General features: G+C 34.4%; 1 protein-coding gene and 1 long non-coding RNA gene across 2 annotated transcripts in view; both read left to right on the forward strand.

Moving 5' to 3' along the window:
* The first annotated feature begins 1,192 nt into the window (after positions 1-1,192).
* Positions 1,193-14,277, forward strand: part of mgl (low-density lipoprotein receptor-related protein megalin) — a 262,661-nt gene continuing 249,576 nt past the window's right edge. Inside the window, exon 1 of the mRNA XM_076416595.1 lies at positions 1,193-1,608. Coding sequence (XP_076272710.1) covers positions 1,491-1,608 — 118 coding nt within the window. The 5' untranslated portion in view covers positions 1,193-1,490. The remainder of the gene's footprint in view (positions 1,609-14,277) is intronic.
* LOC143203590 (uncharacterized) lies at positions 11,851-12,931 on the forward strand. The gene is made up of 2 exons (XR_013007381.1): positions 11,851-12,358; positions 12,404-12,931. It is a non-coding gene; the product is annotated as an uncharacterized LOC143203590 (long non-coding RNA).

The following is a 14,277-nucleotide window of genomic DNA, read 5'->3' on the forward strand; positions in this document are numbered from 1 at the left end:
GAAAATGTATTGGTTAATTGGAAGAAAATCCCAGTTATCAGTGCATAATAAATTGCTATTATATAAGCAAGCATTCAAACCTATATGGCTCTGAAAAGTATTGTAGATGCACCGAGATACTACAGGACCGATTACTAAAAATATTCGTGAATGATATGACGTACACGTTCAGTTGATATCTTTACAGTGTCTCCTATTTCATTCGATTTCAATTTACGGTCATTCAAAATCATTTTGTAGATTTTTTAAATGTTTTCTTCGGTAACAACCTCTTTTGGGCGTCTACTGCGTTCACCGTCTTCGGTGCTCATTTCACCACGTCTAAACTTAGCATACCAATCCTTGATGGTTGATTTTCCTGGGACAGTGTCCGGAATCTCGGCATCAATCCAAGTTTTTGCTTCAACTGTATTTTTTTCCCTTCAAAGAGCAATATTTTATCAACACGCGAAATTCCTTCTTATCAAATTTATTCACAATAAAAATTGCAAATTTAATAGATATTCTTTTGTTTCAAACTTTTTTTTACTTTTGCTAAGTTTTTAAAAATTTAATGGGAATTCTTTTGTATCAAATAATCATGTCTTTTTTAGATTGATAAATAATATGATTAAAACCAACAAAGTCATACATTTTTTATTTCAAATAATTGTATAGATTTTATGCTTTAAAAATAACATTACTGAATGTTATTGAATGTCGTGAATTTTACCACATAAAATATGTTTAATAGGATCTGAATAGAATTCTATAAGTAGCTACTTAGGAGAGAATAAGAGCTTAAGTTTTATAATATAGATCGAATTGTTTTTGCGAAGTTTTATACAATATATATGGATGAAAATATTAAATTTTCCTACCGTCGAAGTTCAAGACTCGACCGCGGGGGAAAAGTACGCGGCAAGTGACTCCGAACGTTCATAAAACGTATATGTTTTCGAGGCGATCACATCAAAACAAAACTACCTGTCCTCTCATACACGCTCACACTCGCACACATCCGAAAGGATCTGATGGGATTGCGCGCTAGACCGAGATACGAAGTCGACGACGACGACCCGGCCGCAGAGGAGGACGGCGATACCCGACGTCCGCCGACCCAGACGAAGACCGACTCGGTCCGGATCGCGTAGCGCTCGGTCCGAACCGAACGGTAACTTTGGAGAAAGGCACAAACTCGACGATAGAAGTTCAGTAGTGACCAGGCCGTGGCGGTGGAAGCGATCGCACGAAGTCACGGTGACACAGGACACGTCACAGGACCTGGAAACTTTCGAAAGTCGTCCGCAACAAGTGTGCGATTCTGCGGAGTGCGAGAGGGGCGAGAAAAATCGCGTTGCCGAGCTGGAACCTCCCGGTACCGGGGACGATGCGAACCGGCCCGGTCCGTAGAAAGTGCGTTTGAAAATTTCGTCGTTTGTTGAACTCGCAGTGTCGATACGCGAAGAGACCGAACACTTCCGCGTTACCCACCCTCCCTCGTCGACGAGATGGCGTGGCGCGAGAGCACTCGCCGTCACCTGCTGGGGTGGATTTTGTTAACGGTGGTGGTTCTGTGGACCGCCGACCTGATATTCGCCGAGAGCACGAAGCTGAGCTTCGGAGCAGGTAAGATCTGTCGCCCGGTCTCGGGGTTCGTTGTCTGACGCGCTGTTGATGTCTCCGATCGAACAGGTTGTTTAACGCGCTCCTATGTACGATAAGACGAGTTTTTTTCATTATTTAGTCGTTTAACTTATAATTATTAGACGTTTAAATTATTCAGGTTTCGACGCCAACAGAATTATAAATATATTAGGCTTATAAATTAGTTTTAAAGATTTTTTTTAATTTGATTTTTAATCTTCATCTGTTTGAAAGAACGATGCATCTTTTGAGGCTATTCAAGAATCGGCAGAAGGAGCACGGTCTGGAGAATACGGCGGGTGGGATAGCAATTCCCATTATAATGTTACCAAGTATGTTTTTACCGGTTTTACAACATGTGGTCGAGCGTTGTTATGCTGAAGAATAATATTGTTGTGTCTTAATATGTTGCTCGTATTCCGATCAATTCTAAGTTGATAGCGATCTCTACTTAAAATATTGCATAAAAATATTTTGATAGAAGTTTAATAGTACTTGATAAGTGCCTGGTTTGGAAAGGATGAGAGCTTCAGACAAGTTTTAAATCAAACGACTTTGGTTAAGTTTTTACAAATTCAATGGGAACTGTTTTATTTCAAACACTTTAATTCTTAAAATATTGAGATTTAAAAATGATATGATTAAAATTAACAAAATCACGCATTTTTCACATACATCTTCTGACAGGAATTGAATAGAATTTGACAAGTGGCTGGTTTGAACAGAATGAGAACTTAAGACATTATAAGCCAAATTATTTTTGAGAAGTTCCTACAAATTTGATAGTAAGTCTCGTCTTTCAAACAACTATATAGATTTTAATTCTCAAAAGCTTCTGCTATTAAAACTAACAAAACCGTAAACTTTCATAACAATGATTCAATAGGATTTGAAATCTAGTTGGTTTGGAGAGAATAACAGCCTCCACCGAACTCGTCGAACCGATCCATTTTTGGTATCTTTATTAGAACTGAAGTGCTGGCGACTCATACGGCGAAACAAGTAGTAATCAAAAGGACCAAGGTTTGGAAAATACGTTGGGTATCACTTGCCATTTTATTGATTCTAGGTATATTTTAACCGATTTTGCAACATGTGGTCGAGCGTTGTCATGCTGAAGAATAACTTTGTTGTGTATTTGCTTGTATTCCTGTTTCTTCGCACAGTGCTCGACTGAAATGCATCAATTGTAGCCGATATCGATCCCCATTGATTGTTTCATCGAATCCGCGTCTTTGTCGCAAAATTTTTTTTCTAGCTTTTTGTCTTTGCTATCCAAATCACCAGTTTTTAAACGTTGAAACCAGTATTCACGCTGCATTCGATGACCTTCAGCCGCCTTTTTCTTCAAAATGAAGTAAAAAAGTAAAACTTTCCTCAAATGCGATTTACTCGGTACAAACTTAGACATTTTCAATGGACTGAAATCATTTTTGTTTACACTTCGATCTAATAAAATTAATTAATTACATTAGAATTAATTTATAGGCCTCATAGTAAAAACTACTGACTGATAAATGATGTTTTAACGATTCCTAATCAAAGGAAACTATAGTCAATTCAAAGTTAATTTGTACATACGTCATCTAAGTTTGTGAAATCAAAACATCGCAATGTTGCCGCATCAACTCTGAGTTTTAGTTCAGTTTGTCTTTCCCATACAACAAAATTCTAATCTAAATAAAATAATTGAACAAAAATGTTATCAAATATAATTTAATATTAAAGTACATCTAAAAACTACAGTTAATTATGCAACCACAATAGTTTATAGGTTAGAGTTATAACCTCTTATCACTATTGATTTCAAGAATTTTGCATACGTCTGGCAATCGGGCGACTTTGACATACTCATTCGTTTACGCGTTCGAACTAATCAGACAGCATTGTGTCTCTTTTTAACTAGAATAAAACGAGAAGGAAAATATTGTCTGATTCTCAACCGATTCATCTTTGATGACGTAAGTACAAAAAAACCTTGAATAGACTATATTTAATCATTATTGAATGAGAAAACCATTATTGAATTAAAAACGTGTATAGTACTAAAACAAATAACAAAATTTTGCTGCTAAAAACTAGAATATGTTATAACTAAATTAAGGTATATTAAGCTATATAAAGCCACGCAACGAACGAAACTGGTAACTCGACTAAAAGTTCTCTATGACCGTATTCGAGCGGTCAGCGACAGAACTATCCAGGCCATCATTGTTTAACCTAGTGGCTTACTTTCCTTCAAACGCGACGTTTTCAAAACATTGTTAACGACAACGTCGTCATCGAGCACCACCGTTGTATCCATGTACTAATCCGCGAACGTCGTATCCATCTCGGACCAGTCCGACCGAAAACCGATGGGTATTTCTAGCGCCCGCCGCAACACCCTGTGTGAGCAACGAACGAGAATAAGTCTTCCATGGAATACTAATTAGAAACCGACATCCTGTGCGATAGGTGGAACGCCAGTACTGATGCTCGAAACTTTTACATTCGGCTGGCTGACTAACACTGTCTTGATAATGCCGGTGTACCAATACAAAAAAAATATATAAATTTTACCGTTAACTCGATAGACCGGCGACTGCTTGCCCAGTACGATTTTCTCTTCACGACAACAAGACAACATTAAACGCAAAACGGAAGCAATTTAGTGCCGTTTCGTTTTTATTTTTAATATCTCCTTGCTTTCTGTCGTTATCTAAAAAAAGATGTTGTTATCTGAGGAAAAAAAAGACTACACGAACCATTAAGGTACCCACGTTAACTGTTTCTTTTCGTTTTAGGTAAAATAGCTTCAGGTAGAATTATATAAGCATACTCTTCTAGGATTTCTTTCGGACTTGTCTGATTTCAGAGCTTTATCTGTCTAATATATATATCGTTCTATTATATAAATAACAATGACTGGATAAGTAGCGAGATCGTAACTGATTAGCTTTAATGTTTCTTTGGAGCTTTGAAACGTTTCTTGACCATTTTGTGACATCTAACAATAACGGTACGGTACAATAAGGTACCGAAACAAGAGAAGAAGAAATATTTTTTCGATTTATTTTAATTTCTATTAATGTTATAGTACTGTAATTTAGTTGTTCTGGCCTTGTTCGATTTTGGAGCTTTATATGTCTAATATATATTATTCTATTATATAAATAACAATGGCGTGATAAATAACGATATCGTAGCTGATTAGATTTAATGTTTCTATGGGGCTTTTAAAGGCTTCTGGACTATGTTTTGCCATGTAAGATTTTAAGAATATCAAAACTTTGTTAAATTTGTTTAAAGGTCAATAAGTGAAGAAGAAATATTTTTTGATTTATTTTAATCTCTATTAATGTATAATAAAGCAATAGTACTATACTATAATTTAGTTGTTCTGGTCTTTTTCCATTTTAGAACTTTATCTGTCTAATATATATTATTCTATTATATAAATAACAATGGCTGGATAAGTAACGATATCGTAACTGATTAGATTCTGATTAAATTTTTTTGATTTATTTTAATCTCTATTAATATCTCTCTTAATATTATAGTATTATAATTTAGTCGTTCTGGGTTCGTTTGATTTCGGAGCTCTTTAGCTAATATATATGGTTCTGTTATATAAATAACAGAATGGATAAGTGGCAATATAGTAACTGATTAGAGTTAAAGTTTTTTTGGAGCTTTTAAACGTTTCTTGATTATTTTTTCGCATGTAACATTTTAAGCTACCTACTTATATACTAATTCTTTTTGTTTTGTTTTTCAAACTGATCAATTGGTAGTATTTGAAATAATATTGTAACTAGATAAATAGGTTTAGGTAGGTATTAAGCTAAATTGTGTATATATAGTAGAATATAAAATACGTGTAGTAGATAGATTAAATAAGGTTTTTGATTATTTTTATTTAGTTATTACAACGATTATTATTATTACAAGTTTGATTATTTTTTCATTTTTTTGTGAGTTCCTTATTGATTTTTTGAAATCGGTTCAATTTTTTTGTAAAATTTTTTTATTCTGATCATTTTTTTACTCGCTATTACTGGTTTTTTGTGTAACAATACATCTTTCAATTTGTTCAATCAATATCGATAGACATCTACAGTGACAGTTTCATTCGGTGCTCAAGGTTCAAGGTTTCAAGGTGCAATACATTCGATGTCCCTTTCGACGACTCTCCTCTGCTAACCCATGCCTTTTTATGCTTGGGATTATCAGAATAGATCCACTTGTTATCGCTAGTCATAGTACATCATAGAACATTGTTCTTTTTTGTTTGGAAATCAATTAAACTACAACGTTGAAATGGTTCGAAATGGTATTTTCTGTCAATTCGTGTAATAGCCATTTTCCCTCCACTTTTCTATTCCACGAATGTTTTCCATCCTATGTAAACGTTTAGAAATAATTAACTAATCTACTGTTAAGTTATCTCAAAGTTTCTTGAGTGCTCCACCTGGGTTTTCGTCCAATAAGCTTAGTATTGTCTTCGTACTCTTTTGGTTTTCTAAGACGTTCTTTGTCATTGACATTATCACTTTGTTGTCACACTTTGTCACCTTTGTTGTCACTTTGAGAAATTGTCACACGTTGTCACCATTTTTATATAATTGAAACAAAAACCGACAATTGGTATATGACAGGCAATAACACCATAATCTTTTAAGTGTTTGACGGGCTTCGCCACCAAATTGATTCAGATCAAACAACAAAACTAATGATTAGCGTCTCTATACACTGAAGAACTTATTAATAAGAATGGAAAACTATTATTCTATTCTTGATACCTCGCATTTTCCCTAATAGCTATCGCTGATCAAATACATGGAAGAGTCTGATATTTAGTTTCCTTTGTATGCATTCTTTTCTAGAGGGATAGCAAGGGAGAAGCGTTTCTTCTTGATGAGTTAAAATTTAGCGTCTTCCTCTAATCTTATGTCTATAAATGCGAAATCATACTTGTAAAATAATATATTTGTAATTACGATTGGCCTTATTAAAGGATATTAAACATAATATCCAACTTATTCTATGTAAATCAGTGGTTCTTAGACTCATACCATGGACGTATGTGATAAATTAGCACACATTAAACATTTAACGCTTAGACACGGAGTTATTTTCATCGCATCGCCGTTCTGATGAACTACAGGTTGTTTTTAGTATTCAGCTCGTCGAACTGATGCCACTCTGATGATTTAAACATTAAAAAAAAACACGATCGCCAACTCGGCAACTCGCCTGTTATACGAGGGTTACTATTTATATTTCGGGAATAGGAAAAAAAAAACAAGCAGTTAAGCTGCCAAATTGTCAAAGCATTTATTTCATTCCGAATGAGGTATCTTCAAAACATGATTTTTGAATGCTTCAATAGCTTCTTTGGACGGATGGGAACAAAAATAAGTCATTGGGTACCAAATCAGGGTTGTACGGCGGATGACCCATCAATTCGATGTTTTGAGTGCTCAAATAGTCTCTTGTTTGAGAGCTCGCATTGTCATGATGAAGAACAATCCGGCGTCTCTTGTTTGTTTTCCTTATTTCACCGAAGACTTCTGGCAAACAAATGGTTGTGTACCAATCAGAATTCACTGTTTTACGATCATCTAGAGGCACTGTTGTAATATGACCAGTTTTCCCGAAGAAACAGGCCACTATTTTCTTTGAAGTGCTTCGTGTGCGAAGAAATTTTGTCGGATTTAGTTCATCTTGGAACAGCCATACAGTCGACTGCTGCTTAATTTCGGGCTTATACGAATTTATTCATGGTTGGTCACCTGTCACGATTTTACAAACGTCTTTCGAAGCTTCGCGATTGAATTTCTTAAGCACTTTTTGCATCAATCAACACCAGCCTTTTTTGAACGATTGACAAATTGTGTGGGATCCAACGCCAACATAACTTTCGCACAGCTAAGTGCTCATGTAAAATCGTATATATTCTGGTGGAACTAATGCTTAGGGATGCCTCAATCTCACAATAGGTGACATGACGATCTTGCCTAATCATTTCGCACACAGCATCGATATTGTCTCGCACAACAGCCGATTTTGGACGACCTTTACGAAACTCGTCGGATAGCGAACTACGACCACGATTGAAGTCACTAAACCAGCGATACACGGTAGTTTTTGATGAAGCTTCATCGCCAAAAGTCAAATTAAGTTGATTGGTGCACTCTTGTTGTGACAATCCACGTCGTAAAAAATAATCGCACGAAAATGTTCACAATTCAGTTCCATTTTTTGGCGAGACGAAACTTTCAACTAAATATAAAATAAAAAAATAGCGTCCGTGCGACAAAATGTTCTGAGTACGTATATCGTCGAAAATGTCAAACTTTACGATGGAACAGTCAGATGAACTCACATGATAACAGTGTTGCCGAAATATAAATAGTAACCCTCGTATCAAACCGTTCGTATTTATTGACGAAACAGAGCAACAGAAACACGGCTCCGGCGACGGAACAAGGAGAGCCCTCGAGCATTCGTGAACCGTTTTCGATTGCTTCATCGTTACCAACATCCAAAAGCGCAAAAATCCACCTCTCTCGCAATGAGCGTGAGAACCCCGTCGTCCGTTGCATAATGTCAATATTCTATTTCGATTTTTCTCTCGTCTAACAGTCGTCGTCGTCCACGGCGACGTCGAAAAAAGAACCGAACGCAAACGGTCTTACTACCTTCTCGTTTCCCGTTAAAGAGATTGAACCCGTACAGGTTGTTGACCTTCCCACTAAGACGTATGCAGATATGCCGAATATCATATTAATTTCGCTCTGTTATATTTTCGCGGAGATAAGGACAAACGGGCGTTTTTCTGTTTGCCCGGTGATTAAGTCTGGACGTAGTGGTGATGAAATAATGGAACTTTTGTTTGCGTTGACTTGAAATGATAAAATATTAGACCATAAAGTAATATAACAGGTCAATTGAAAAGTCTCCGGCATACCATAGTAAAACACATTTTCTCATACACTTTTCTAGTTTTTTTATTCAACATAATTCCCTTCAAGGGTGATACACTGATTATGGCGACCCTCCAACTTTTCGATACCATTTTTGTAGAACGATTTGTCCTTTGCTTCAAAATAGGCCTCAGTTTCGGCGATCACCTCTTCATTTGACGAAAATTTCTTCCCAGCGAGCATCCTTTTGAGATCTGAGAACTGGAAATAGTCACTGGCGGCCAGATCTGGATATAATATAATGGATGAAGAAGCAATTCAAAGCCCAATTCATGGATTTTTGCCATCGTTTTTACTGACTTGTGACACGGTGCATTGTCTTGTTGAAGCAGCAATTTCTTTTTCTTCAAATGCGGCCGTTTTTCGGCGATTTCGCCCTTCAAACGGTCCAATAACGTTATGTAATAGTCGCTGTTGATGGTCCTTCCTTTTTAAAGGTAGTCAATGAAAATTATTCCATGCACATCCCAAAATACAGACACCATAACCTTGCCAGCCGACTGTTGCGTTTTCCCACGCTTTGGAGAGGGTTCATCATGTGCAGTCCACTCGGATGACTGTTGGTTGGACTTCGGAGTGAAATGATGGAGCCATGTTTCATCCATTGTCACATATCGTCGAAAAGACTCGGGTTTATTACGCTTGATCATCTTCAAACACTACCCCGAATCATCAACTCGTCGTTGTTTTTGCTCAAAAGTGAGCTCGCGATATTATGTACACGTTCAGTTGATATCTTTAGAGTATCTGCTATTTCATTCAATTTCAATTTACGGTCATTCAAAATCATTTTGTGGATTTTTTAAATGTTTTCGTCGGTAACAACCTCTTTTGGGCGTCCACTGCGTTCACCGTCTTCGGTGATCATTTCACCACGTCTAAATTGAGTATACCAATCCTTGATGGTTCATTTTCCTGGGACAGTGTCCGGAATCTCGGCATCCAGCCAAGTTTTTGCTTCAACTGTATTTTGTCCCTTCAAAAAGCAACATTTTATCAACACGCGAAATTCCTTTTTATACATTTTTTTCACAATAACAAAAGTTGCTTCACTCAAAATGCTATAATTCACAAACTAGTGATCCGACAGCTGTCACATTTATACACGCATCTTTTGAGAGTTAGGGCTAACTAAAAAATATATAGATTTAATTCTAGTAGCGCCATCTATGTGTCAGGCCGAGGACTTTTCAATTGACCTGTTATATAGAGCGTTAACTTAATACATATAATTTCAGAAATATTTTGCTTTGTCTTAGCAGAAAGGCGCTGAGAACGTCATTTCGTTGCATTTCATAGGTTAGTTTAAATTACCATTACAGGCACCTATAACGAAAATATTTTATTAGGAAGGCATGTTATTGGTCGACGATTGCTTACCCAACACGTAACTAACCTCTGACGTTAAATTCTATTTACCAATAAAATTTGAAATAAAGCCCAAATGTAATTTTTCAAAACAATTCATCAAAATAATATTATATATAAATACAAATAAATATTATAAGATATTTAAATGTTTTGTGAAAATAGTAAAATTGTTTGATATACGTTAGAATAGATAAAACATACCAAAAAGTAATACGTTCATGAACAGCAATAAAAAATGAAGATGTAACAATCATAAGATACCACCTCGTCTATAAAATCAGTTTCAACTTGTTGGTTTATGAATTGTAATTTTATTTTGTATTAGTGTATATTTTTAACGTCCTTGTTGAAAAATGAAACAAAAAATCCCACCTAACTCGGTTCAGGAGCCTTAAACCAAAATATAAAGTATAAATATCTTAACCAACATACATATAAGTCAATGAAACCCTTCAAAATAATTAAGTGTTTAATTGATGGCACTTTACAGATAACTTTTAAAAGGTAACAAAAACTTTCATGTAGTATAATCACATTTACCTTCAATGTAATTTTACCATCGCCCCATTTGGACATATTTTGAATTATGAATTTAAAGTGTGTAAATATTGTGTGTAGTATATAGTTAGAATGTATGGGATGTTTTTAGTTTTTCATTTCATATAAGGGCTCATATTCGATATCATCACTTTTTTCATTAAACAACAAAAGTAATCTATGTTGAAAATGCAATTTTAAACGTTCCATGATTAACGTCTGTATACTCTGAATAATTCAATAATATTAAATGGAAACCTTATTTTATGGAGATAATGAAATTGAATGGTTACTTAATATAATAACTTAATGATTATGTAACTTAATACTTGTTTACATTGATATTTCGCATTTTCACCAATAGATTTCGCTGATTAAAATACACGCATACACCTAGAGTATCTATTTAACATTATCAGTAACAATATGGTGATTCCCTGAAGAGGATATTTGTTTCTATTACATAATGGAAGAATCCCTCCAGCTTTATTTCGTCGTAGTTGTAGTGGGTTGGAACAAAAATTCCTTGTGTTATAATTGGAAATATGTTTACGATAAAATAGTGCATGCAGTTTAAATACCGAACTGTATTATATTTTAAGGATTACGTCAGCATAACAACCCAGGTTGGTGCAAGAATACGCATCGTAATTACTATTATCGTATCGGACTTATGCACAATATGCATTTCTTTGTCAGCAGATTTGTAGCAGAACTAAGGAAGTGATTCTTTGAACGTATATTAATGAATGTAATCTAGTCTCTAACGATCGTCATTATCTTATTTTATTTGTTTTGTTTATATTTATATATATATATATATATATATATATATATATATATTCAAAAATACCAATATATTTTCTCGAATATCGTTATATAAACATAACCGATATGCCAATTAATTTTTCCCTCAAATCAGTGTCTTTTTTGATGTCAAACTAATAAATTTATAAAATATCGATACTTATAAATATAACCGATATATTAATGACTTACTTTTTATTGTCAAAATAATAAATCTATAAAATAGTCGATTTTTCCAAATATCCATACTTATAACATATACATCAATGAGTTTTGTCACAAATTAGTGACTTTTTTTGTCGTCAAAATAATATATCTATAAAATATGGATATTTTTCAATAAACTGATATATTCTACAGATTATAATTATGACTGTTAATGACGTTGTTTTCCTCTATATATTATTCAAAAATTCCATATATATTTTTTACAAATTAATTACTTTTTTGCTCTTCAGAGTAACAATTCTAGAAACTCTAGAGATGGTTTAAAAAATCATATATATTTATATTTTTTCCGCTATCGATGTCCCTGATTTGTATATCAGATCATTCATATTCCGCCATAAAATTATATAATTATAAACAAATAGAGGATATGAAAAGGAGACTTAATAACTGAAGATGAAAATTAATTGAAGCAGATATGGAAGGAGTACTTTCAGGAATTGCTTTGCGCGCAGGAGAAACATATGAAATTAAATACCGACCAACAAGAAAAGAAAGTGAGAGCCTAGAGGAGATAAAAATTGAAGAACTAAAGCGATTACTGAGAAAACTGAAGAATTGCCAGGAATGTTGAAAATTGGGCCAGAAAGCTACTGAATTATTAGTGGAAATTTACAATAGAGTATGGATAGAAGACCAAATACCACAAGACGGGCGATTAATACTTATTGTTCCGATAGATAAAAAGTCATCTAAAATTCCTTTAAGATCAGTAATCTGAGTTGCTAAACGAATCGTAGAGCGATTTTCAGAAGGGTATATAAGATTATATATTTAGTATGACAAATAGTGGGATAAGTTCAACCCCAAAAAAGTAGGTATATCATTTAGCTTTTATTGATGTGTAAAGGGAGAGTACACAGACACAGGGTTATTATAACAAAGAGAGAGGTGTAAGTAATAAAATTGTAAGAATCATTCAAGAAATATACAGTATAAATACCAATGATGCCATTGCAAACAATATGAAATCAAAAACCTTCAAATCCAAACCAATCAGGACTAAGCGGAATTTTAAGCGTAACCCTATTTATAATATTAATGGATGATATAATAAAGAAATATCAAATAGACAAAACGGAATTACATATAGGGTATAAAAATTTGAAAAAAGGTCAACTGATGCCATAACAATTAGAGAAAGGCTTAACAGGTGCAGCATTCTAAAAGAGTATGGAATGATAATGAACAATGAACCCTGACTTTGGGTTGAGAAGCTGATTGAGAGTTGGAGTAAGATAGAGGCAGCAGAAATGAAATACCTCAGGGGTGTAACAACAATGGACAGGATGAAAAATAAAGAAATAAGAAAATACTTCAATATTGAATGAGGGAAAGAACACACAGTAAGGAGACAACTCTGTTGGTGTGTCCACACAAGACAGATAAAGCTAAGAATCAAGCTAAAAAGCTAAGAATTAAATCCGAAACCTAACACATATGAAACCCTCGTATCGTAAATGATATCCGGATGAAATCAACGATATAAAATAAACTAATATCAAAACTGTCAGAAACAGAAACAGATTGGCTTTGAAAACTAATTCTATAAAACAACCCAATTAATTATCTATAATAATATAATCGCTCCAAAATATTTCTAATAGGAGCTGTCACGTGAAGGATATATTTGTTTGTTTATAACTGATATGGCGGAAAAAACCAGAAAATCGTCACACAATTAAAAGAAACAGGTTCATTAATGACGTCTAACCGTAAATGGTTTCAATTCGTCGAATGTCTGCGTTAGTAATGGCGTTTTTCCCTGTTCTGCGCTCAATTTTTCGTTTCAGAATTCATCGCAAAGCCGTCTGCCTCCGGATTTGTCTATTATCGTTATGCGGGGGGGATTTTAATATCAATTGCGTCGAAAATGGGCCTAGCGCCGATATCAGCCAACCACTTTGAAACATCTTAACGGTATAGCAAACTCACGAACAGCGAATCTTTATACGAACAGTTTTCGCGTGTTGACGCTAAATTCAACAATTACGTAAGATGCCGTTCGGACGATTATTCGGTTTCTATTTATCTTATCGAGCCGTTACTCAAGATAAATATGTCGGCAGAATGTTAGAAGACATTTTTATGGAGATTATTTGGCATGGGTTGACGTTTACGACCAACATCCGAAATTAATGAAAATTATCATATGAAATATGTATGTTTAGTTGCCAATATTTATCTAACTTTTAAATTAGATGGTTTAATAAATAATTATAACTATATTAACAATATAAAAGTAAAAAACATAATTTTACCCTAAGTTAGAAACAGAGCCTAAGGTGTAAAATTTCGATTGCCCATATCTCGGAAACTATAAGGGATAATGCAATTTGGCAAGCGGCAACGTAATTAGCATGCCGAATATTATTTGGAATGTGAATTGAAACGAAATCGGTAATTCATAAAACCATTTTACAATTTTGGCCCAAGTTAGAAGCAGAGTCAAAATTGTAAAATTTCGATAGTCCATATCTCGGAAACTATAAGAGATAATGCATTTTGGCAATCGACAGCGTAATTAGCATGCCGAATATTACTTCGAATGTGATTTGGAACGAAATCGCTTATTCATAAGACCATTTTACAATTTTGGCCTAAGTTAGAAGCGGAGCTTAAAGTGTAAAATTTCGACAGCCTAAATCTTGGAAACTATAAGAGATAATTCGATTTGGCAAACGGCAATGTAATTAATATGTCGAATATTACTTGGAATGTGATTTGGAACGAAATG

The sequence above is a fragment of the Rhynchophorus ferrugineus genome, unplaced genomic scaffold (genome assembly GCF_030347505.1).
Source record: "Rhynchophorus ferrugineus isolate W39M unplaced genomic scaffold, kcgeb_rfMv2 rfM10, whole genome shotgun sequence".
NCBI lineage: Eukaryota > Metazoa > Arthropoda > Insecta > Coleoptera > Curculionidae > Rhynchophorus > Rhynchophorus ferrugineus.